At 47.3% G+C, this 26,429-nt stretch overlaps 1 protein-coding gene across 2 annotated transcripts in view; it reads right to left on the bottom strand.

Annotated features, from left to right (window-relative positions):
* Nucleotides 1-26,429, bottom strand: part of EXOC4 (exocyst complex component 4) — a 308,957-nt gene that overhangs the window by 17,764 nt on the left and 264,764 nt on the right. The window contains exons 15-17 of one of the 2 annotated variants that reach the window (XM_053978843.1): nucleotides 9,887-10,028; nucleotides 6,195-6,373; nucleotides 4,765-4,924 (exon numbers count right to left, since the gene is read on the bottom strand). In XM_053978843.1, coding sequence (XP_053834818.1) covers nucleotides 4,765-4,924; nucleotides 6,195-6,373; nucleotides 9,887-10,028 — 481 coding nt within the window. The remainder of the gene's footprint in view (nucleotides 1-4,764; nucleotides 4,925-6,194; nucleotides 6,374-9,886; nucleotides 10,029-26,429) is intronic. The other variant, XM_053978844.1, reaches the window with a different exon arrangement.

Here is a 26,429-nt window from a genome sequence, read left to right as displayed (position 1 = left end):
AGTAAAAGCAGACAGAGAAATGAGATTTGGCAATGAAAAGTCTTCCTGCGGAGCACGGGGATGTTGGAATGCTTCCCCTTCCCTCGGCAGCTCCCAGCAGATGGCAGCAGGTCATTGCTGATCCCTGATCAGCGGCGAACGGCAGAAATCTGGGGATAACCGAACAAAAAGCTGCCCAGCCTGGCAGGACAGGAGCCCTGAGCGCCGAGGAGGCAAACCTGGCAGCACAGCCCTGGTACCCGGCCCGGCAGTGATGCAGGGCTTGACGTGGGTTTGATAAAAGCTCAAGCTCCAGCTGCATCCTCCATCCTAAACCTTCCCATCCTCCCCTTTCACGGGATCATGGAACAGTTTGGGTGAGAAGGGAGTTGAAGGATCACCCAGTGCCACCCCGTGCCACAGACAGGGACATCTTCCACCATCCCAGGGTGCTCCAAGCCCCGTCCAACCTGGCCTTGGAATAAAGACGGGGTTTGAGTGATGGGAGCATTCCCCAGCCCCACTGAGGGGATGGAGAGGGTCCAGGGAAGGAGCTGGGAAGGGTCTGGAGAGGCTGAGGGAGCTGGGAAGGGGCTGAGCCTGGAGCAAAGGAGGCTCAGGGGGGACCTTGTGGCTCTGCACAAGTCCCTGCCAGGAGGGGACAGCCGGGGGGGTCGGGCTGTGCTCCAGGGAACAGGGACAGGAGGAGAGGCATCGGCCTCAGGCTGGGCCAGGGGAGGGTCTGGGGGGATTTTAGGGAAAATTCCTTCTCCATAAGAGTTGTTAAACATTGGAAGGAGCTGTCCAGGGAGGTTTGGAATCCCTGTCCCTGGAGGTGTCCAAGGAACCTCACACAGAGCTCTGGGCTGGGGACAGGTGGGGGTCGGGCACAGCTTGGACTCGATGGTCTGGGAAATCTTTTCCAGCTTCCATGACCCTGTGAGTCCATGATTTGGGTTTATTGATGGCCAAGCCAGGAACAAGTGGAGCTCTGATGGAAATGTCCCAGCCAATAGCCCTGGAAATGTCATCAACAGCAGGAAAAGATTCCTGGTCCCTGCAGGAGGGGTGGCCCCGGGAACACCTGGAATGGCAGCACGGGGAAAGCTCCAACTCTCTCCAGGGCTGGGGACACCTCTGGATCCCTCTGCTGCCACCACCTGAGGCAGGGAGGACACTGAGACCCAGGGACAATGACAGCACTGCTCATTTCCTTAATTTCCGAGGTCACAGTGGCACTTGTTAGAGAAAATGTTCCCATTTCATCCCTGCTCTCTCTGTTCCCCTTGCAACCACCTCAGCTCACTCTCCAGAACACTCAGTGTTAACACTTGTATGACTCAGAAAGTCCCTTTTTTTCACAGATTTTTTTTTTTTTTTTAGTTTGAGGCTGAGTCTGAAGCAGAATCCTCACCCTTTGTGACTACCTCTGGTGAAATCTTCATAAAATCCCAGAGAATTTCGGGTGGGGATAGAGGGAGAGGAGGAAAGAAGACACAAGGGAAAGGACCTGAGTAGGAATTCAAATTTGAAGCTTTTATCCCTTTCATGCCATAAATCTAATTATGGGTGTGAAACTTCGGTAATTTGGAGGCATTTGGAAGTCATGCTCAGTCCCAGACTTTGCAGCACATGCCTGGATGTTCCACAGGGAGAAAATCCTGCTTTTTCCTTAATAAAGCAGTGGAAGCCCCAACAACCTCCTGCATTTCTGCTGGCCTAGATATTGAACACACACAGGAGTGAAAAACCTATTAATATTTGCAGGAAATTTAGCAAATGCCACAAATCCTTTGTGACACCTCAGCAGTCAGAACCAGCCTTTCTCTTGGTGTTAAAAACTCCTCAGACCACTTGGCAATTTAATTTTTTTTTTTTTTTCCAGTGGAAACGTGCTCCAGCTCCGCCTTGTGATGCTCTGCTGAGGCTTTCCCTGCCTTGAACTGAGAATCTGAGAGCAAAACTCATTTAAAACACATTTTCTCCTTGCCACGGGACTGCTCCCAAAGCAGCAAACGCTGCTGTTGTCACCTGCAGGCTACAAAGCTTTGGAAAAATGGGGTTTAAACAGCAAAAGCCTCACCAGGACCAACAAGTGTTACCTGGGCTTGCTGAGAATCCTCCACGTGATTTTGGCTTCAGAGGAGAAAGGGTTTCCCCTTCCAGCTTCCCTGGTTGGGATTTCTACTGCCTGAAGTCACTGAGCAGAGGAGAAAGGGAAGCCCAGTGTTCTCTGAGGCCTCTAAAAAGCCTTGAAGACCATAGCAGAAGTGAAAAATAAAATAATAATTAAAAAAAACCCAAAAGCACAACGCTCAGGAAAACCTTCAAAAAACTTTTGGTCCTTTCTCAACTGGTCTGGTCTTTCCTACAAACTGATTTCAAAGAGGTTCACTTTGAGAAAAGGGACCTGCTCCAGAATTCAGATTCAAGGCATGGAGAGGGGCTGTGTGGAGAGCGCTGCATTGATTGTTAATTGTGGCTAATTGCTGCTGGAAGCCTCAGGATCATGGACACAGAAATATCCTGTCCCACTCATGACCCTCCAGTTCCCTGGAGAAATGAAGCAGGAAGGGAATTTATCCCTGGATTTCTCCATCAGCTCAGCCACTGCTCCTCTACATAAAAAAACCACTTTATCTTGGAAAAGGCCAAACTGAGAGTTATCCACAGCACAGAGCATTTACAGATTCCCACCTGAGCCATATCACAGAGGCACAAATCACTTTTATCCCAGCCTGATGTTGTTTTATGCTTTCTGGAGGGGAGTTGTTATGTTTATTTAACAGCTTGAGTAGACCTGGGTACCGTGGAGTCCCTGGGGTGACGTGAGAACCTTGCTCAGGTGATTGTGAATTCAGGTGAGCAGGGCAGGGCTTGGATGCACCAGAGCCTTGTTTATGTCAAAGGAGAGTCTGGGTAATAAACATTTACACTTTCAGGAGTCATCTGAAGAGCTAAGCAATCAAACAGAGCATGGAATTACGCCCCAGAAGAAAAGAGGGAAGTGATGAAGCTGTGAAAGGAATAAAAGAAATGTTGCTGAATTGATTAGATGGGAAGAGTTCTGCACAAAGCTGCTGTGGGAGGGTGGGGGTCAGGCTCTGCCCCCAAGGAACAAGGGACAGGACACAAGGAAATGGCCTTGAGTCGTGCCAGAGGAGGTTAGGGTTGGATATCAGGAAAATTCCTTCACCACAGGACAACCATTCAAGAAAGAAAATATTAAATCTGGGGAGTTTATTCCTTGCAGAGTTTCTCATGGATCTTCCTCCCTCCCTGTCCTGCGGGCCTCAGCATCCACTGCTTCCCCATGCCAATGCTGATCTGAAGAAATGGATTCAGCAATGATCCATCCCCAGATGAGATCCCAAACAGATGAGGCAGTCAGTCACACTCCTCATCCAGGCAGTTCAAACCTCCCTCCGAATTCAGCCTCCAGCAGCAGCGGCCAAGTGATGGCACCAAGAGTTTGTGGTGGGTCAGATCCAAGTTTCACACAAACCTCTCTCATTTGACCCCATTCCTCCATTTCCAAGTTCCAGACCTTTCCTTTGGCAGTTCCTGGGCTCAGCTGTCCCCTCCTGACCCAGACAGGATCAGCTGAGGAGCTCCCTGCAGCCAGCCCTGAGTCCAGCTGCCAAAACCACTGCTCAGGGCTCGCCTTCACCTGCTTATCCCTCAGTCCTCCCTGAGTGAAGAAACCCCATAATGTGGGAGAGGTTTGCAGGGGGTCTGTCACACACAGTTTTGGGGTTTTTTTTTTGCTGTTCCTGCTATTTCAAGGTAACAGAACTCGAGGGAGATGTCCCTTCAAGCCAACCTGGATCTGGTGGCCCTGAGCCTTCAACAAACCAAAATATTTTTGACCTGGGAATAAATCCAAGCCCCAGTGTCATCCTGTTTAAGTTCTACCCACCACCTCTGGAAGCTTTTGGTTTTGGAGAAGCCCCAAGGAAGTGCCAAGCACAGACACTTTGGTGGGACTTCACATCAGCCTCAACTGATGTGAAGTTGAGGCTGATGTGCAAAATCAATCCAAGGCTGATGTGCAAAATCAATTCAATTGAGCAAAATCAGTCCAAGGAGACAAACTCTGCGCCCTGAACCTGAGGAAGGAACTTCCAAAATGCTCAGGATTTGCACAGCATTCCCTAATTTCTTCTATGGGGGCAAGGAAAGGCTCACAGAGACATTTTACAGCCCTGCTGGGGGAAAATCCCTCTTCTTTGGGAGAGAGATGCAGCAAGAAACTCCTGCTGAATTTAAGCACCAGTTCGCAGCTCCTTAAATTTGAATTTCTCCTTCCCTTCCTCTCCAGAAGAGGTAACTCCAAAAAAAAACACACAGGGAAAAGGGAATTTGTCACGGGGCAGGTGCTGGATTAAGCCTTTGGGGAGTCAGGGCTAACTCTTCTCTCTGCTGGAGACTTTCCTGGGGATCTCAGGCACCACTTTCAGTGCTTGAGTTCCCAGCAGGTAAAAACCTGGAAAATGAGATTTTATCCCTCACTGCCATTCCAGCAGGGCCTCCCCGTTCCCACAGCTTTTAGCAGCACGCTTGGACTTGATGACCTTGGAGATCTTCCCTAACCTTAACAACCCCCCTGATTCCATGATCCCATGTCCCTCTGAACGCTGTTCAACCAAAGGAAAGCCAAAATTGCCTCCAACACCTCCAGCTGTTGAACTTGCCACTCACCTGGCCACCCGAGACTTTTCGGAAGGAGCCACCTCAGCTCCTGTGGGCACCAGAAGAGTGACAAAAGGCAAGGTTTGTGCTCACCTGGCGAAGTCCAGGTCGGCCTCCCGGGACATGGTGATGTTGGTCAGGTTCTGCTGCAGGATGAAGATGTTCCTGCACATCTTCTTGATGCCGGACTCGCTGATGCGCTTGAAGTAGTGGGCGCCGTTGATGAGGATGCAGGAGATGAGGTGGCCCAAGCCTGCAAGGGGGAAGAGGTTTAGTGCCAATAATTCATGGTAAAACCCCCAAAATGAGCACTGTTAAGTGGTGCCTGTGAGCTGGATCGAGGGATAATTGGATTTTACCTGGAAACCCTCAGTAACCTTCATGGTGCAGTTTAGGACTTTCCACCTCTTTAGTAAAAACACAAAACTGCCCCAAAAGTTAGAGCTGTGTTATCACGACCACTGATCTTTAAGCAGGCTTTGCATAATGTCCCTGCCAGTCTCTCTCCCTGTCTGGGCAGAGCAATGGGTCACTGCAGCTCCTGTAAAACCACAGGATTTTAACCTGTTATCCAGGGTGGTGTTCTCCCTGTTTTTCCTGGGAAATTCAGTCTCCAGGAGCAGGAATGAGCTGCATTCCAATGCCCCTGATGTACAACCCCTCTCTGATCAGTCCTGAACAGTTTCCTGTGCCTGAAGGATGTCAGAAGGGCACAGCTGGGGGCTAAGGGACACAGGCACCCCCAAAATGATGCATCCACTCGTGCCACATTACAAAGAGCAAGAACCCAGCCTGATTTGCACTGCACAGGTCTGGGCAAGCCCAGAGGCCAATTAAAAGTCTAAATTAAGGATCTAATTCATGTACAGGGAGCCAGTATGGGAAATCTGTAAAGCCCAGACCAGGGTTTAAGAGGTGCCTGAGATTCAGGAGGACCTTGAGTATGAATTTAAACTTCAACAGGATGTGAGTGGTCCCCATGGCTCTGTGTGGAGTCATTTCCCTCTTCTTGAACAAACAGGGAATCACGGAATCCCAGGATGGTTTGGGACCTCAAAGCCCCTCCAGTGCCACCCCTGCCATGGCAGGGACACCTCCCACTGTCCCAGGCTGCTCCAGCCCCAGTGTCCAGCCTGGCCTTGGACATTCCAGGGATGCAGGGGCAGCCCCAGCTGCTCTGGCAATTCCAGCCCAGCCAGGAATTCCTAATTCCCAAGATCCCATCCGTCCCTGCCCTCTGGCAGTGGGAGCCATTCCCTGTGTCCTGTCCCTGCAGGCCTTGTCCCCAGTCCCTCTGCAGCTCTCCTGGAGCCCCTTTAGGGCCTGGAATGTGCTGGAAGCTCTCCCTGGATCCTTCTCCTCTCCAGGTGAGCACCCCCAGCTCTCCCACACGGTTCTCACTCATCGATGCTCTGTAGGTGACAGCAGCACCTCACTCTGCTTCATCCCTGACAGGAACCCCGTGGAGCTTTGGGATGAGAATGGAAAACCCTTTATGGAGGAAGGCTTGGGAAGTGCCTGACCTTCAAAGATGTACTGGAACTTGTGCTGCTGCAGGCTGGCACTCATGGCCTCCTCGATGGCGCTGATGTCCTTGTTGAGCCGCACCACCAGCGGGTCGTAGTCCATGCTCTCCACGTTGGCCACGATGGCATAATTCCCTTGTTTGGCCAGAGGGATCAGGTAGTGGAAACAGTGAACCCTGTGAGGCACGAGGGAGGAACATCACAATGCAACAACCCCCGTTTTAAAGTGTTTGTGGGATGCAAAGTGGTTTTTCCCTTCCTCAAGCTGGTGAAAAAGTAACTTCATGAGATGGGTGGTGGTGTCTGTGTTAAAGGCGTCCTCCTCTTGTCGTTGTCCCATCTTCAGGGATGGACCCAACAGATCCTTGGTGACAGATCTCACCTCCATCATCCCGCTGAATTTTCCCAAGATTCCCCAACTTCCCATACAATACCAGTCCTCCAACAAGAACTCCTTCCATGAAAACCTCATAAAAGGGATAACTGGCATGACCAACGAGCCAGGGGTCATGGAATGATCATTAACATTCCAAGATGGTGCCTATTCCCAAACTCTTCACACTACTGCAACTCCTTCCTGTTCACCAACATGCCCAACCATCATCCCTCCATGGAAGGAGAAATTCCATGCAGTCAAATCCCAACATGCCCAACCATCTCCCTTCATGGAAAGAGAAATTCCACGCAGTTAAATCCCAACTTTACCCCCTCCATGGAAGGATAAATTCCATGCAGTCAAATCCCAATGTGCCCAACCATCATCCCTCCATGGAAAGAGAAATTCCACGCAGTTAAATCCCAACTTTAACCCCTCCATGGAAAGAGAAATTCCATGCAGTTAAATCCCAACTTTAACCCCTCCATGGAAAGAGAAATTCCATGCAGTCAAATCCCAATGTGCCCAACCATCATCCCTCCACAGAAGGAGAAATTCCACGCAGTTAAATCCCAACTTTAACCCCTCCACGGAAGGAGAAATTCCACGCAGTTAAATCCCAACTTTAACCCCTCCATGGAAAGAGAAATTCCATGAAGTTAAATCCCAATTTTACCCCCTCCATGGAAGGAGAAATTCCATGCAGCTTAATCCCCTCTTAGGACTCCGCAAAAAACCGTAATTAAGTCATTTCTCTCAAAGCCTGAGAGGAAAGAGCTGTGTCCAGAAAAAATCCATAGCAGAGCTCCTTCTGCTTTTGTAATCACCCAGGGGGAACAGGGTTGGGTTCTACTTCCACCAGGAGAGGTTTAAGTTGGATTTAGGGAAAATTCCTTCATGGAAAGGGTCGTCCAGCCCTGCACAGGCTGCCCAGGGCAGTGCTGGAGTCCCCATCCCTGGAGGGATTTAAAGCCCTGTGGATGTGGCACTTGGGGACAGGGTCAGAGCTGGGAATGGTTGGACCTCATGATCTTAAAGGTCTTTTCCAACCTAAACGATTCCATGGTTCTGAGATTTACCTGCCAGGGGAACAAATCAAAGCCTGAGGGAGAATCCCTGGCATTTGGGGCATAACTCAGGGTCAGCACATGGGGACAGGAAGCTCACACCAGAGTGGCCCAAAGCTGTGACAGAGATGTCCTGGTTTCCATATTCCCTGGAGAACACCCTTGAGGTGGCCATCACAAGCAAGTCCAGTTTAGGGTAATCCCCAGAGTAAAAGCATCTTATATATAATTTTTTATATTGTTTTAAAATATGAAAATCCTGTAACAGACATTAAGTAGTCTAAAATTTCATGGTTATTCCAACAAAAGCTGCTTCCATTCCCAGTCTGGATGGGGCTTGGAGCAACCTGGGATAGGAGAAGGTGCCCCTGCCCATGGCACTGGATGATCTTTAAGGTCCTTTCCAACCCAAACCTTTGCAGGACTGTAGGATGTGATTCCATGGCTTGGTGAATGACCTGAGTGTGCCAAATGTCTCCTTTAAGGAAGCACATCCAAATCCAAGGAGCAGGATCTCAGTGACCTCAGGGTCATGCCCAGGGGCACTGGAGGAGGAGAAGACAACACCAACCTGCATCTGCAATGAACGGGGGTTCTGAGGTAGGGGAAAGTCAGGGGATAATTGTGTGGAATTCCCAAAAATTCCTGGAGAATTCATGGAGCCAATTCCCAAATCCCTGTCTGTTTTGGTGTCTCCTCAGGTTGCACCTGCAGCAGCCAGAGGTGGGATAAATTCCCAGGCTCTTCCCAAACGTGCTCTGAGTGCCTCTCAAACCACAGGGATTCCGTGGATGGATTCCCACTGCGCTGTGCACCTTGGACATGGCAGATCCAGGGAATGGGTGCAGGATCAGAGAATCCTGCTGGGAACAGGCACCAGAGGGACTGGGATTGTTCTCTGTTACTGCAGGTGGTTGGAAATGCGGAGTGAGGGATCCAGGGAAGCTCCCACCCCGCTGGGGTTTTCCTGATGTCAGCACCTCTCCTCAATCCCTTCCACCCTTTGGACACGGTGACGTGGTTTGGTGAATTCACAGCTCCAAACTTGGCTCCTGTTGGAAGCACTGGAGGAGCTGGGCAGTGCTCTGCCCTAAATTACAGCAGAGTTTATCCCTTGATAAATTCCCTTGGAATTTACCCCTGAATTCCATTCTAGGGATTTTTGCTTAACCCAAATGTGACAAAAAGCCACAGAGGCCAGAAACCCATCCCAAGAGTCTGGGTTACTTCAGCCCAGCTAGAAAACTGCTCCATTTCCATACTTCCACCACCTTTTCCTCAAATCCTTCCAAGCCCAGCAGGTGATGGATGGCAGGATGAAGGAGTGCTGACACTCCTTCAGAATTAATGTGGATTTTTTTTTCCAGAGCTCCACGCTGACTCCAGCAGAGCACACGGGGACACGGCGTGGCTTGGGATGTGTCACCGAAGAACAAATTGATGATCCATCAAATCTCTGACATTCCCCTTCTATTTGATGCCTCAGAGCCATGGGAAGCAACGAAAATACACCTGGCCTAAACAGTTCTCCAGGGAAAAGCATCTTCCCAGCCCTGGAGTGGGCAGCTGGCAGCCTGAAGAAAGGGATTTGCTGCCTTTGATCTTTGCATGTGAAGGCAGAGACTTCATGAAATTACCCAGCCCTTGAAAACAATCCAGCTCCAGTTCCTGTTACTGTTTGAAAAAGTAGGAGGAGAAGCTCCTATTTGCAATCCCAAAAAAACCCCACCAAACTGTGGAGACACCTGTTAGACTGTGAAAACACCATTGTGTTGTTTTGGAAGGATGAAGTCCCTGAAAATCACATTTTTCCTGGTCTCTGAACTATAATAATGGAATCACAGAGTGGGTTGTGTTGGAGGGACCCGCAAGATCATCCAGTGTCACCCCTGCCATGGGCAGGGACACCTCCCACTATCCCAGGGTGCTCCAAGCCCTGTCCAGCCTGGCCTTGGACACTCCAGGGATCCAGGGGCAGCCACAGCTGCTCTGGTAGGACCTCACCACACCCACATTAAGGAATTTCTTCCTAAATTCTCTTTTAGTTGAGATACAAACCTCCCTAGGAAATACCACTTTTAGTACCCTGCCTCCACCCCACATTTGGCCATCCACGATTTGGAGGTCTGGCATTCCTGGACTAACCTTTGATGCTGCTGTGGACAAGTTTATTTGTCTCCTCTGGGCATGATCTTCACCTGCAGACTCCCAAGATCCCCTTCCATCCCCAAACCCCAGGTTTTTACCTGACTTCCAAGTGCAGCACCAGCAGGCAGCGATCGGCCATCTCCTGGAAGGACCTGGCCAGCTCACTCAGGCTCTGCAGGATCTGCTCGGATGCAGGAAGGTGTTCCAGGCTGGCATGGCTGTCCTGGCCTGGGGACATGGCTGCCGAGAGAGAAGAGTTAAATTTGGGATCTGCTCGGATGCAGGAAGGTGTTCCAGGCTGGCATGGCTGTCCTGGCCTGGGGACACGGCTGCCGAGAGAGAAGAGTTAAATTTGGGATCTGCTCGGATGCGGGAAGGTGTTCCAGGCTGGCATGGCTGTCCTGGCCTGGGGACATGGCTGCCAAGAGAGAAGAGTTAAATTTGGGACGTTCTCCACCCCATCCAGAGCCTCCTGTGTGCTCCCATCCCAGCTCTGGATGTTCCCTCCACCTGTGATTCAGGAGTGGATCAAGGACAAAAGTGCTCCTGTCTGCCGGACGGGTCCGTGTCTCACCAACAACACGGGACCCCGACTGGCTGCAGACTTAGGATTTATCATCTGTCTGTATCACACAAGCAAAAAGCAAGAGACACAGGGAAACAAAGACATCCATGCAAATCCAGAGCAGAGGCAAGATGGTGAATTGCAGTGAAAAATCAAGACCCCACAATTCCAATCGATTTGTAGGGCACGGTATGTTTTTTTATTACAGCGCCGGGCGCACGCCAGGATTTCCCTTCAAAGGGCATGCGTGCCCCTGAAAACTCCCAATCCTTTTTTATTACTCTAGCTAATTTACACATTCATAGAATTTCACCATAGGTTCATGCATATTCATTCCTCTGATTTCACCTTACAGCCAGTTACACTTGTACTCAGTTTTTGTCAGAAAGCACAGAGAGAACTCCTGGGTCTGTCTGTTTCAAGGTCTGAAGAGTCTTTCTTATCTCTTATCTCTTTAGATTGGAAATTTGCATTCTTTCTCCTCAGCTGGGGCAGTTTTGCTAGTGCTGCAGTTACCAGACTAAACAGCATATTTTACTTGTGTTAGCAAGCTCAAAGTGGCACATTTCACCTAAATCCAAACGGATTTCTACCCTGTTAAATTTTTACTCTGTCTCATTGGCAGCCCGTGCAAAGCCTTTTTCTACATATTTTTTGAACCAATAGTGTAAAACAAAAGGTGTGAAGTCATTATACTCTGACCAATAAGAAAAGGACCCACGTGGGTTTAACATTAACAAAAGGACCTCAAACAATACACAATAATTCACTATTTAAGATTGAAACTTTTTCTTTATCTTTGCAGAGCATATATCTAGGACTTTTCACATCTTGAACTATCAGTAAGTTCTTGTTCTTTCTTGTTCCTTATGATAAATATAAATGTATTCACTTGGTTCTTCACTTCCTAGCTTCCCATGAGAAGGTTTTGAAATTTCCCAGCTTTTCTAAGCTTAATGTCTATTTTCTGAGGCCTTTTTGCACTTTCTAAAGTCTTTTACATATTCCTACACTCCTGCAATGGATTGAACTCCCAGGTGGATCTGAGAGGTTTCATCAACCACCAGGAGACATTTTCCTGGGAAGAGGTTGCTCTGGGCTGAGAATTCCTGTGGCTGCAGAGTCCAGGAGTGTTTATCTCCCTCTGCTGGGAGAGAGGAGCTGCTTGGGAGCCAAGGCACCCACAGGTGGGAGGGTCCTTTTTGGTCACCACAATGTCCCTCAGGTGAGTCCCCATCCCTTCAGAGGAGCCTTGCTTTGGTTTTGTTCCTTAACCACAGCTCTTGGGCAGTAAAAAGCAATTAAACCACAGGCAACACCCATGAGCTGCTCATGGGTGGTTTCCTTCCCACTGAAACCTCCCTGAAAAACCTTCTGGGATTTTATCCCAGCCATGAGTGCAGGTCTAACTCCATAACTTCATCCCTCGGGGCTGTAAAAATGAATTAAACCACAGGCAACACCCATGAGCTGCTCATGGGTGGTTTCCTTCCCACTGAAACCTCCCTGAAAAAACCTTCTGGGATTTTATCCCAGCCACCAGAGCAGCTCCAGCTCCATCACTTCACCTCTTGTATTCTATCCCAGGGCTGAGCCCTGAAGCTCCTCCCTGCAGCCACTGGAGCTGCAGAAGCAGCTCCATAACAAGAAAAAAACCCCTGTAACCCTACATTCCACCCTGATCTGGGGAAGTGCATCCCAAATACCCGAGTTCAAGGCCTCATTCAAGCAGCACTTTGGAGCTGACATCCTGGCTGGGGTGGTCAGCAGAGCCTGAAATCAGGCTGCCCTGAAACACTCAAATGAAATAATGGGATTGTGAGGAGATCTCCTGGATCTCCAAGTCCCATCCCCACAACCCCTGTGTCACATGGCCTCAAGTAGAGATTCCTGTGACATATCAGTGATTTCTACCCTTGCTGGCTCCTTCAAAATGCTTCTGCAACAGGGAAGGTAAAGTTTGGGATTGAATTTCCAGCCTAACCCTATTCACTGATGATTTATATTTGCTTCTTTACATGGCAACATTATTCTTTCCCTCTTTGTTGAATCACAGGATCATTTTCTCCAGGCTGAGCCCCTTTCCCATCTCCTTCAGCTGCTCCAGACCCTTCCCAAATCCAACACATCCCAGGAAGGATCTGTGCATTCCCAAGGAGCTGCTGACAATCAAATTCCAATTGGAGTCATGCTGATTTCAAGAAATGTGACTTTTGTACAGCCACAGCCCTGCTTTGGGAGAGGAACTTTGGATTAAACACGAAAAATAATTGGCCTAAAATTAAACACACCCTCAGATCCAGCCTGAAAAGAGGAAAAAAAAAAAAAAAAAGCAAAGTGAGGGGATAAAAACCCCAATTATTTTTGTGCAAAACAAATTAAAGCAGAGGTGAACAAACAGGAGGGAACTGTACAATTAAATGTGGAAATCACAGAACGTGGAAGTAGATGATCTCTGATGCCCAGAGCAGCTCTGGCTGCCCCTGCATCCCTGGAAGTGTCCAAGGTCAGGCTGGACAGGGCTTGGAGCACCCTGGGACAGTGGGAGGTGTCCCTGACCATGGTTGGAATGATGTGATCTTTGAGGTCTCTTCCAACCCAACCCATTCCATGAATTAACTCCAGGAATTAACCCCTCTCAGCAACTCCTGAGGTCACAGCAAAATTCATGAAGTCATTTTTTGAACCAAGGAACACCGAGAAATTCCCAGCCTGGTGAATACTGCTGGAAATGATGAACTGGCCTGGAGTGTGAAAGGGGAATAAATAAAGAGGGAAACGAGGGTGACAATCCAGCCTGGGTGGGTTGGGAATGATGAGGATTCCCCTTCCCTGAGAGTCCTCCCAGCCCCTCTCTGCTCACTGAGCTCTGTCCCACCAAGAAAATTAAATTACCAGCGAGGGGGTGAGGGGCTTATTTACACAAGCTCTAATTCCAGATTATCCCAGGACTCTCAGGAGGCACTTGGGGAGAGCTGTTTGTCCTCCAAGTGACCCTGGAGGGTGGCAGGACTTCAGCTCAGGGTCAGGTCTAGGGAAAATTACCTGGTGACAGGAAAGCAGAAAACCCCACCTGTACCATCATTTTTTTTAAGCCCAAATTCCTACGTTTTGAGAAGTTTTTATCCTCCTGGAGATGCACGTGGTGCAGGAATCATCTCTCTTTAGCCGAGCCAGCTCTGTCTGGAGATGCCACCCTGGAAGTGCTGGAGATGGATGGAGCCATCCCAGAAAAGCAGGAGTCAGCTCCTTCCTGCTGCAGGCAGATGCACACACCATTTTTTCTCCTCTCCACAATTCACTTGCGGCACTTTAAGTGAAGCTGTAATTATATTTGTCAGTGGAGATAAGGGGAGGAGGGAGACGGGCACAATCTGCTCCCTGTTTAAAGCACTCAAATCCTTCTGGGGCCCCCTGGCAGGGAGGAGGCTCAGGTGGGGTTTTTTTTGGGGGGTGAATCTGAATTTCTCCTGTGTTTTTTTTTTTTGCTTTTGGAGCTCAAAGGAAGCTTTTCGGAGCCCATCAATTTTCCTTTCTTCTTTGGACATCCAGAAGAGAAAATCCCATTCCTTTAAGTCTCACTCCAGATAGTTTTACTCCATCATCCTTGGCAGCACGAAGCCAACAAATGAGCTGGAGCAGCAAAAAATAACCAGAGCCTAAATTATTGAAGGGCTTTGAGTAGAAAATGCCATGTAGAGCTGGCTGTGGAGTTGCCCAAAGGGCAAAGGCTGAGCCTTCCTGTGGCTGTGGACCCACCACACTCTGAAACAAAGGGAGGGATCTCTGCTGAAATGCTGGGAAAAGGGGGGAAAAAATCTGGAATGCTGGCAAAACAGACCAGGCATCCAATTCTTCTTCCCCTTCTCCTCCTTCCTAACCTGTTTCCACCCAGCTGAGCATGAGCCCACCTGGCCACCACAAGACCCTGGCCAATGTCCTGCTCCGCTGGCCCTGACCATCCTGGAGCCTTCCCAGGCTGAATTTGAAGGTGAATTTTCCATGCTGCTGGATAAAAGTCCCAGCTTTGTTTGGGATTTCTCCTCCCTGGCTGAAATCACAGCCAAATCCTCTCCCTCAGAGGAAAATAAACTCAGCACAGGCCTTGCCACCCAGGATTTCAGTCACTCTGTGGTTCCACGGTGCCTGCTGGCAGGTTGTAAATGGATGGATGCAGATTGCCAGACCTCTGGAATTTTAAACAAAACCCCTGGAGCCACTCAGGCGTGAGCAGAGTGACCACTGACACATCCCAGTGGTTTAACAGCACCAGGAGCAAAATCAATCCAAGGAGACAAACTCTGCGCCATGAACCTGAGGAAGGAACTTCCAAAATGCTCAGGATTTGCACAGCATTCCCTAATTTCTTCTATGGGGGCAAGGAAAGGCTCACAGAGACATTTTACAGCCCTGCTGGGGGAAAATCCCTCTTCTTTGGGAGAGAGATGCAGCAAGAAACTCCTGCTGAATTTAAGCACCAGTTCGCAGCTCCTTAAATTTGAATTTCTCCTTCCCTTCCTCTCCAGAAGAGGTAACTCCAAAAAAAAACACAGGGAAAAGGGAATTTGTCATGGGGAAGGTGCTGGATTAAGCCTTTGGAGAGTCAGGGCTAACTCTTCTCTCTGCTGGAGACTTTCCTGGGGATGTCAGGCACCACTTTCAGTGCTTGAGTTCCCAGCAGGTAAAAACCTGGAAAACGAGATTTTATCCCTCACTGCCATTCCAGCAGGGCCTCCCCGTTCCCACAGCTTTTAGCACCACGAGGAGATGATGCCACAAGGCCACGAAATCGCTACTAAAACACCTTCAAAAAGGAGAATATCTGGTGTTTCAAGGAAAAAACTTTGGGTGAAGCCAAGCAGAATGAGAGATGTGATTATTTTTTAAAGGAGTAGGGTGTGAACATCAGATCCAACATCAAGGACTTATTTCAGCGGGATTTCTGCCAGGAAACCTCTGACTTGCACACCCAAAAAGCATGAAAAAAATTAGTAATTTTTAAATATTTCATTATTTAAAAGCCACCTCTATGTGTCCCTCTGGACTCAGCTGGGAAAGAGAAAGATGCTGCTGGTGAGGAAAACTTTGTGAGGGGACAGGAATGTCACCAAGGTGTCCATGCCCCACCAAAAAGGGACTTTGGGGTACAGATCAGTCACTGCCTTCTCCTAAATTGGTCCATTTGGGAATTCCAGCTCTCTAGGAAAGGACTGGAATGAGCCATAAAAGCTGGAGCTGGATTTTGATTCTCCCAGAGGATTCATTTCAGAGTGATGGGAATTCAGGAAGCAAAGCTGGATTTTGGGGTGCTTCTTCTCTGAGGTGTGAATATTTGGGCCTCTTAGATATAAACAAATACTTCAAATATTCACCCAGATATTACTGCTTTTTACCTAAATTGTTCTCTTTTGTAGGGATAAAATCCAGGGAAATAAAACACTCAAAGGAATGATTTCTCCCAAGACTTCCAAGATCATGGAATGGAAGGGATGCAAGAATGTTGGGCGGGAACTTTAAAGGCCATCAGTCCAACCTTCAAGGTATCTGGCACCTCACACCTGGATTTGGGATGTCTAAATTGTCCAAATTCCCAGCATTTTACTGGGAATTCACCTTTTACTGGGATCAGTGGCAAGGGCACTCACTGGTGCCAAAGGGACGAAGCTACACTTGTAGGACAAACAGAAGTGAAGAGGAAACGAGCTCAGGGAGAGCTGCTCATTAATAAATTTCCACTAATGAGTCCTGTTTTCTCAGAGAAAAATTAGGGATGTGCTGGAGGAGATTTAAGGAAGGGATTTCCCCTTGCAAATCTCCTCGAGCTTCTGACAGGGACACAGGGAAAGGGAAAAAAAAAAAAAAAAAGCGAGAAAGAAGGAAAAGGAAAGCAAGAAGACAAAAATGAAGGGCTGGCACTGAGAATTTCCTTAAAATCCAAGTGCAGGAGAAGGGGCAAAGCTGGAAAAAAAAGCCTTTGAGGTGGCAAGGAAGAGCTGCAGCCCCCATCAGCTGGGTAAACACTAATGATGAGCAGAGCCCAGACTGTCACTGGTGATAAAGAGCAGCCTAAACACTCTATTAGTTTTTCATTTGGGGAATTAATGTTTTTTTACGGCGTGTGTACACTCGACACTTAATGAATTGTCTCGTTAGCGCTGCCTGCGGAGCTCCTCGCCTGCCTCCGCTGCTGCCGGGCATAAATTTCCCCAGGAAATTAGCGCTTTAAAAAAAGGCAATAACTCCTCCAAAAAGTGGGTTTGTTTTCTGCAAAGATGCAGCCTTGGGAAAAAAAAAAAAAAAAAAAAAAAAAAGGATTATTGTGGAGGGGAGAAAGGAATCTGTTAAATAAAATAGAGGGGCAACTTCAGAGGTTCGAGCTCCATTGGTTGATCCACACTTTTCTTTAAGCACTTTGCAGTCTGGAAAAGGCTTGAAAGCCACCCAAAACCAATTGGTTCATTAAAAAAACTCCAAAGATCAGGTGTTTTTCACTAATAAGATTTTTTTTTTTTAAACTGAAGGAAGCAAAATTGTGCAGGGAGAATGAAGAGCAGGATGCTAACACAGGATTAGGAACAGAGTTGATTTCACTATGGTAGGATTCCCTAAAAAGTCCAGGATTTGCTGTTCCTCAACTGGGAAAATTCCTCTGTGTTAATTTTTCCTGTTTTCAGTCATTTATGATGTAACTTTCCCAGAACTTGCCCTTCTCAGAATTATTATTTCCTGGGCTGAATTCGATTATCTCAGAAGTTACTTGATTTTTAAAAGTCCTTTCAGCTTCTTCTGAGCTTCTGGGAAGGATTTTTTTTTTTTTTTTTTTTTTTTGCCTGTTTGTGTTTCCCAATGTGCTTCACCAAATTTTACTTAAAAACAGGGAATATCACAAGTCAGTGTAGACACTTCCATCAATCTACAGCAAACCAAAAACTCATCCCCCTTTTCCTCAGAGTCCTCCAGGATACTGAGCTGCACCTCCCCAAAAAATGCCCTCAAAACTTCCCTGCAGGATTTCTCTGGGCCTTCAGAGGGATGGATTTGCAAAAGAACCTTAAATCTCCCAGTCTGTTTGACTCAGTGGAAGAGAAAGGAATAAAATTCCTCAAGTTAATCAGTGTCCTGATGCCCAGGAGTAAGAGCATAATGAAAATAAATACAGTGAAACAGATCCTTAGCAATCTTGTTTTTGGACAAAAAAAATAGATAATTATCGATAAAATCCATTATAATAATCAATTATAGATAAAATTATAGATGCAATTAATTAATTATAAATATAATTAATCAATTATAGATAAAAGTGGGTTTTTTTGAGGGCTGTTTGTTTTTAAGAGATTGGTTTGCAAAGCAAGAGGAGCAGCCCAGAGGCCTGGAACACAAAGAATGAGTTTTGTCCAAGGGAATCCAGAGGCAGGTGGGGAATGGGAACATCCATGAGAAGGATGAAGAATTCTCAAATTCAGGGTGAAGAACGGGAAAGAAAAAGGGACAAGCACCAGGGTGATCAGACTCAGCCTGATTTCTCCACAATTCCTGGTTATTTAAGAGCCATTCCCCCAAATCCCAGAGGGATTTAAGTGCTGGTGAGAGCAGGGTGACCCAACGGTGTGGTCAAAGCCCGGCTGGGATTTTGAGTCCCCATCCCGTAATTTCACCAATTATTTCGCCCCCTCCGGAGCAGGGCAAGGAGCAGGGAGGACTTTCTGCTCCCGATCTTTGCCACCAGGGAATGGTTTTCTCCAGAAAAGAGATAACAAGACTGAAATGGGATGAGCCAACAGGAGTGGCCAGCAGGCTCCTTGGAGCCATTCCCACAAATCCCGATTTCCTGGCATTGCTCACGCGGGGATCCCGGCTGCAAAACGGTCTGGAAAGCTTTGCTAATTGGGTCACTTATTTCCATGACAATCCCCCGCGTTTAGGGCTGGTGGGTGGGAGGAAGGAAGGACGGAACGAGGGTAATTAGCGTAATGATGATGGCGAATTAAGTGCTGACCCCACGGATCGATCCCCGGCGCTGTCTCCCACAACAACCCATAAATGAGCAGCCAGGCCAGGGAAACAGCGGCTGATTTCCTCATCCCATTAAATATTTCATGGAAAGCGCTGAGGCTGGGGATCCATGGGAAAAGCTTCACTGCAGACATTCCAGCGGAAAAAAAAATAAATAATAATAAAAAAGCTCTGGAAGGCACCAGGAGATCACTTTGATGGGAAAACAGGAGCTTTTGGGTAACTGGGGACTGTGTGGTTTCAATCCCCGAGCTCCAGCAAAGCAGAGCCATTTATAAGCTATGAAATTTTCGTGCCAAAATTCTAAAATAAACCAAAACAATCTCCTTGTGCTCAGTTAAATCAAACCAGGCATTTTATCTTTGTGAAGTCAGCAGGTCCCTGCTGGTCTTGAAGGTGTTTTAACACTTTGCTATCCCACTTTTTCCATGGTTTTAGTCCTCCAAAAGTCAACTTAGCCAAGAGGGACACTTAGCTGGACTCTTGTCCTCTGCCTGAATTGCTCTGCTCAGCTCTTGGCTGCAGAATCCTGGAATGGTTTGGGTGGGAAGGGACCTTAAATCCCATCCAGTTCCAATCCCATGGCAGGGACACCTCCCACTGTCCCAGGCTGCTCCAGCCCCAGTGCCCAGCCTGGCCTTGGACATTCCAGGCATGCAGGGGCAGCCCCAGCTGCTCTGGCAATTCCAGCCCAGCCAGGAATTCCCAATTCCCAAGATCCCATCCATCCCTGCCCTTGATGCCTCAAGGTTTGGCTTTTATATTTTTCAGATTCTGAACTGCTTTAGTGTGTGGGTCTGAGCTTCACATTATGGGATGGCGAGCTCTCTGCACAGAGCAGGGAGACAAAACAATTCCTGCTCCAGCTGGGCACCAAGGACAAATGATCCAAAGCTCAGGCCCAGGAGCACAAACAGCGTGGGCTGGAGAGAGAAAAACAAGCAGGATGGGAGTGCATGGGCTAAAGCTGGAATGGGACAATGAACTGCAAGGTGCAAATGGAGCAGAGCTGATCCCAGTGAGAGCCCCCGGGAGCGCTCGTGCATTTTGGGACCATTTTGGTTCATTTGGGTGCAGCCCTGGCTGGGCTCTGGTGCTGCCCAAGGTGGATCCATGGAGGAGATCCTTGGAATAAATCCCTGCTTTATTCTTTAGCTCTGCCCAGCCTCTGCTCCAGCTCAGCCTTCACAAGGCATCACCCTCTGGCAGTGGGAGCCATTCCCTGTGTCCTGTCCCTCCAGCCTTGTCCCCAGTCCCTCTGCAGCTCTCCTGGGCCTTTAGGCCCTGCCAGGGGCTCTGAGCTCTCCCAGCTGTTTGCAGCAGCTTTGCTAAGTCTGAGTACATTTGTAGTTCTATCAAAGCTATAAATGGTGATTAATTAGCAGCTGATCACCCCTGGTTTGGTTTGGATGTGACAGACCCCATTTCACTCCGGGTGAGGGTGGCAGAGCTCCCTGTCCTTGCTCAAGGGCATTCCCACCTGGGAAACCCAGGAAACCAGGCAGGGACCTCATTCCTTCATTAAACACCACCCCAAGCTCGCTGAGGGCGTGCTGGGGTTTGGAGAAGCCAAACCTGGGCACAGGTTTGGAGAGATTCAGAGATTCCCAATGTTTGTGGAGAACACTGGGAATCTCTGAGCATCCCAGAGCAGGAACAGGCCGAGCTGTGGGATGGACAAAAAGATCTGTGGACACGAACCATGGCCAAGCAGGTGAAATGCCCAAAAAGAGCTTTTCCTTCTATTCCTCTGCTTCTCCTCAGAACCAACAGGAACTGAGTGACTTTGTCCACCACCAGCAGCTCCCAGGCCAGGTTAATTCCTGCACCCAGGGCAGGCCCATCCATGATCACACAAAGGAGGTTCAGAGCACCTGGGAATGGAAGCTGGCCAGGATTTGTGCTCTTCCAGAAGAGCCCCAACTGCTCAGGCAGTGGGAAAGAAGAAATATTGGAAAATAAGGCTATTTATGAAGCTTAAATAAAAAGCTGTCGTTTAGATTAAGTCATATTGGAGCAGCAGATATTCGCCAAATAATCAAAGCACTCAAGATTTACCTTGTTAATTTAATGGCAGGTGGTTTGCATTTGGTGGAGATGTGCAGCTTTTTCTGGTTTAGACAGAAATTTACTTTTGTTGCAATAACAAAGCCACAGCATTCACCGAGTCCTTTCCTCTGCCCCGGGGCAGGCTCGTGTTGATCATCTTTAATCTGGCTTTCAAATAAGGTTTTCTATTAATACAACTTTAAAAAAAAAAAAAATTCTCCGTGAGCAATCAATACAGCAAGATGTGCTACAAGTTCAGTGACAGGGAAAAAAAAATAAAATAAAAAAAATAAAACAGCTGCAGCTTGAGAGAAATAGAGCCCCATTTAAGAGCTGAATTCAGATCATTAGGGGGTTAAACACAAAGCCCTGCCCGAGCTCAGCACTGCTGGGTGGCCTGGCTGCCAAATGAAAGGCAGCAATTTCCCCTCCACACCGGGCCTGATTTCCATTTGTGCTGAAACCCCTGTGCACCACTCCGGAGGGGCCTGAAAGTGACTTTAAGTGACAGCTCCATGTGGCAGAAAAGGGCTCCGCTGTCCATTTCCAAGTCATCATTCCTGGAGTGGGGCAGGATGCTCCTCTCAGCCATCAAAGCCCACTCCAGGCTCGGGGGAAGCAAAGCTGATGATCCCAGGATGCTCTAATGGCCCTCAGTAAGCCTTGGAAAGCATTTTGAGATCTGTGGCTGGAAAATGAGATGCAAATGCTCAGTGTTATCATTAATAAAGGCAGGCGGTGGCATAGAAATGCGGGATTTTGGTTAAAAGCTGTAGAAAACCTCATTTTTTCCTCCCCTGCTTTGGATGGAAGTCGTAGCTCACCCAAACCGGGACTGTGGGGGAAGCGCTGCCCATCTGCAGAGGAAAAAGGGGAAAACGTCCTCCACAGCCCCTTGGAATTTAGGGAATTTGAGGAGAAAATATCTGCCGTGGGCACTGGATACCGCAGTGAAGAGGTAGAATGGCCTCAGGGTGTGTTCCTGAAGAGATTTTCCCTTTGTGGAGGAGGCAGTGGCAGGACAGGAGGTCCCACCTCAGGCCGGTGGCTGTTTTTCCAGTCAGAACTGGAAATGCATTAAAATGCTGGTATTACTCATCCAGGGTGACCCGGGCAAGGCCCACACAGAGAAGGTGAACACGACACGCTGGGCAAATAAAGGTTTCTCCACACGAAGGGGCTGAGGGAAGGGCAGCTGCTGAGCCGTGACAGCCAAGGCAAAAAGTTTAATTCCAATGAACCTTCTGGAAGAGAAAGACTGTGGAAGAGGTTTTACAGTGACTTCTGTGAGCCAGAGAGAAGTTTGATAAGAGGATCTGTGTTTGGTAAGAGGATCCATGTTTGATAAGAGGATCCATGTTTGATAAAAGGATCCATGTTTGATAAGAGGATCCATATTTGATAAGAGGATCCATGTTTGATAAAAGGATCCATGTTTGATAACAGGATCCATGTTTGATAAGAGGATCCATGTTTGATAAAAGGATCCATGTTTGATAACAGGATCCGTGTTTGATAAGAGGATCCATGTTTGATAAAAGAATCCATGTTTGATAACAGGATCCATGTTTGATAAAAGGATCCATGTTTGATAAGAGGATCCATATTTGATAAAAGGATCCATGTTTGATAACAGGATCCATGTTTGATAAAAGGATCCATGTTTGATAACAGGATCCATATTTGATAAGAGGATCCGTGTTTGATAAGAGTATCCATGTTTGATAAAAGAATCCATGTTTACCCCGAAAGAATTTCCTACCAAGGTTGTTGACTTGGAAACCTGTTGCCCTGATTTTTAAAAGCATTATGTTTTCTTTCGTAGTTCTTTTGAAAGTTTTAAAGTTCTCATAAAGCTTCTTATACCTTCTGATAATGTTTACATGTTTCCACTGGAGTTCTCACGCCCTGTCCATGTAAATAATGATTGTTTTGCATTCTTTGTGGGAGGAGAGAATTGATGGACTGTTGGTTTGACCAGTGTGGTTGGGGAGGTGGCAATTCCACCCTCCAATCCACTGTCACTTTTGGAATTCTATATATTGCAAGGTCAGAAATAAAACTGGCTCTTTTTCTCTTTTGAACTTACCAAACTTCTGTGAGCTCATTTTGAGTCCAACAGCGACAGAAACCAAGAAAGCAAGAAGGAAAAATAAGAGAAGGTGCAACTGCCTGTTCCAATGAGCACTTTGTTTGTCTCTTGTGATCAGTAAGTGTAAATTTATGAGTTTTGTAAGAATGCATAAAAAGCAGGCGTGCTAGAATAAAACCAGTTTGGAGCTTTCTGAAAATGGAGAGTGTTGCTTTGTACTGTGACAAAAGGCAATTGTGATTTAGCTGAGCTGGAAGAGCTCAGGGCCTAAAGGGGCTCCAGGAGAGCTGCAGAGGGACTGGGGACAAGGCCTGCAGGGACAGGACACAGGGAATGGCTCCCACTGCCAGAGGGCAGGGATGGATGGGATCTTGGGAACTGGGAATTCCTGGCTGGGCTGGAATTGCCAGAGCAGCTGGGGCTGCCCCTGCATCCCTGGAATGTCCAAGGCCAGGCTGGACATGGGGACAGTGGGAGGTGTCCCTGCCATGGCAGGGGTGGCACTGGATGGGATTTAAGGTCCCTTCCCACTGGAACCATTTGATTCCATGCCAAAGCAATTCCCAGCTCTGAGTTGAAGCCTGTCAGCCATTCCCTGGTGATCTCAGCAGTCCCAAGTCACCAGGTGCCAAGAGCAGCTGAATTTAAAGGGCAGCTCCAACTCCAGAAGCCAACAGCTCATCTTTCATCCTCCTCCCTACAAACAAGCAATGGTCTTTAAAATGTTTAAAATCTTTAAAAAGATTGTCCCAACTCCTTCGTGGCTCATAATAATTCCTTCTCTAAAATATTCAGGGAACCTCAGGATGCTGAAGCTCCTGAAGGGAAAAGGATGAGTTTGTGTCTGCAGCACAGAAGATGAGGAGGGGAAACCCAACTTCCATTTTCCTATAAAACCCCTTTAAAAGTGACTCGACTTCCTCAGCAAATTCACCTTCTCCCAGCAATTTTAATCCTTAAATGGTTTTTGTTAAAAAGGAGTTTGTATTCCCTCAAAAGACAAGAGCAGAAGGAAATGACTTTGTCATATCTGGCTGGTTTGGGAAATAAAAAATCCAATTCTGAAGGGGAGCAGATAAGGGCAGAGCCATGGAAGAGCCATCAGCTCAGCAAACACCAAATAATGAACAGTGCAGAGACTGCCCAGCCTGATAAAACTCTCCATTAGCAAGGCTGGGTTTAAATGAGGGATAATTGTGGCACGTCCACAGCCAAAGATTATTGAATTTTTATCTCTGGGAAGGGGCCTTTGACAGCCTCACCCCAAAGCCACCAGCAGGTCACGCCTCTTTTTAGGGTTCCCAAAATCAGACCTGCCCAGCTCCACCTTGTGCTTTCAGGATGTTCAGAGCTGTGGTGACCGAGGGAATTTATTATTTCTAATTTTATAAATTATATTTATTATAAAACAAAAATATTACAAATATTAAATATATTTTAATATATTTTGTAATATACTTTTATTTATAATATATTTTTTTATTTATAAAATATATTTTTATAATATATTTGATATATATATAAATATAAAAATGTAATAAAATATATTTATTATTTGTATCCAAGGAAGCTGTGCTGGAAAAACTGCTGCCTTCCCCCAGGGCCACCACCTCCACGTGGGCTTGTTGGGATTAGGGAATTTCTGGCATTCCACCAAAAATTCAGGTCCTGATCACTCACTGAACACTTGGGTGATGCCCTGAGTGGGACCAGGACTGAATCTCAAGTTGTTGGGGCAAAAAAGAGAAACAATCAAAGGATGAAAATTTCATTTATAAGCAGGAGGTCAGGCCAGCCTCTGTCATTTCCTACCAGTGCCCCTTCCTCCCCTTGTTCCAGACACTCCTGGCATTTGTGTACAGACGTTTTAGGATGAAGTTATTACAAAGGAAGATGAATTTTTATTGTCAGGAGGACGCTGCCAAGTGAAATATTACACTTTGTGCTTTTATGTTTATTCACCGCTGCGTGGAACGTCCTCTCCCAGGCCTGAAAGTCATGCTCGTGCCCTTTAATATCTGGAAAATATTGATTTATTAAAAAACCTGAGTTTCAACCAGACCTCAAATTATAAATGATGCTTTGTTTTAACAGCTCTGACTGTTAGAACATAAATCCTCAGCCCCAAGAACTCTCCTAGTAACTAAATAAATATTTGTCTACTGAACTTTGATAGCGTTTCCCACTGGGTTTTGTTTAATTTTGTTATTTGTTTAATAACAAAAAAACGCTGGAACAGAGCAAGTGTTGTCACCCAGGTATTGAGGAGTCAAAGTCTGGGTTACAGGAATATTAAAGCTACCTGGAGTAATTTGGGTTTTAATTGTTCACGGGTTGTATGACCTTAATTTTCCTTCTGGATCCAAAGGATCTGATCCATGGGAAGCTGAGTGAGGAGTTTAAAGTCCTGCTCTAGAGCAGAGTTAGAACCACAGGACGGATTTCAGTCACCCAGAGAGGCTCTGCTGACAAGAATGATTTAACAGACACAAAACACTGTGGCTTTGTTCAGCACCAGCAAATTTCCCTCATGATTTCCCAGAGAAAAAAAAAAAAAAAAAAAAGTTTGAGCTGATTTTCATCTCCCACGTCCCAGGAGAGCTCAGCTGCCCCCAGCCCTGGGCACTTTCCCCCAGGATTCTGCTGCAAATTTCCAAACCAAACTGCAGAAATTCCTTCTATCCTCACCACATTCCCCCGAGTCCTGGCATCCCCTCGAGCTGTGTGGATTATTTATTCCATGCTTTTCCTTTTCCAGCTCCTCAGCTGTCCCCTTGCACATCCCGAGACAGCAGGGCTTGTTCAGGATTTGTAAAACACGCAAGATTTAATTCCAGGGATGCTGGGCAGGAGGAAGAGCTCAAACCAAGACAAAGGTTGTTGGAAGCCGGTCAGCTGAGAATTTTAGGTTTTCTGTGCTGCCAGGCACTGACCCCCAAGAGAACACTGCATTTCACCTGAGGCTGTGGAGAAGCTTCCAAAATGGAATGACAGAACTGGGATTGTGGGGGTGGAGTTTGGATAGAACTGTGTGATGTCACTGGGAGGGAAACTTAAAGAGTTTGACCTTCTGTGGCAAGCACATTTCTCTCTCTCTCAGGATTTTTCATAAAGGTGCACAGAGAGAAATGAAAGAGAAAACAATTTCTATTTCTGCTCCTTGTTTTTCCCATGTGGAACGTGTTTGGAGAATTGTTTATCTTGGTTGGATCATGGTGGATTGTTTGGGCCTGATGGCAAATCGGATCCACCTGCGTCTGGCGAGCAGGGTCACGAGTTGTGAGTTAGAGATGATAGAGAAAGTAGCATGTAGTATTTAGTATCCTCTTTTATACAGTATATTAATGTTTTATAGCATAATTATAATAAAGAAATCATTCAGCCTTCTGAACTAAGTCAGACATCAGCATTCGCCGACATCTACAACAACCTTCAGAGGAAAACTCCAGCCTTGTCCAGGATCCCTGCTCCAGCAGAAGCACAGCTGGCACTGCAGGAGGGCTGAGCCCCCATGGAATGGCACTGCTGCCACCTCCCTGACCCACAGGCTGCCAGCTCTGTTCTGACTCTGGCAGTGGGTTGTTTTCTTTTTTGTACTATTGCATTTGTATTTTTAATTTTCCTAGTAAAGAACTGTTATTCCTACTCCCATATCTTTGCCTGAGAGCCTCTTAATTTCAAAATTATAATAATTCGGAGGGAGGGGGTTTGCATTTTCCATTTCAGGAGAGGCTCCTGCCTTGCTTAGCCCTTCCAAACCCGGACAGAAGTGATGCTCCTGGAGCCCCCAGGAGGAACAAAGAGCCGCAGCTGCTTTGCTTTCTGCCTCCCTCTGACACAAACCTGCTGGGGGAGCGGGAACAAAAGCTGCTCATTCCTGCCAAAACCCCCCCCCATTCCTGCTGCTCCAATCCCCAGGCAG

The sequence above is a fragment of the Vidua macroura genome, chromosome 5 (genome assembly GCF_024509145.1).
Source record: "Vidua macroura isolate BioBank_ID:100142 chromosome 5, ASM2450914v1, whole genome shotgun sequence".
Taxonomy (NCBI): Eukaryota; Metazoa; Chordata; class Aves; order Passeriformes; family Viduidae; genus Vidua; species Vidua macroura.
The sequence above is the reverse complement of the archived record's forward strand: the minus strand, read 5'-3'. Positions and strand labels throughout refer to the sequence as shown.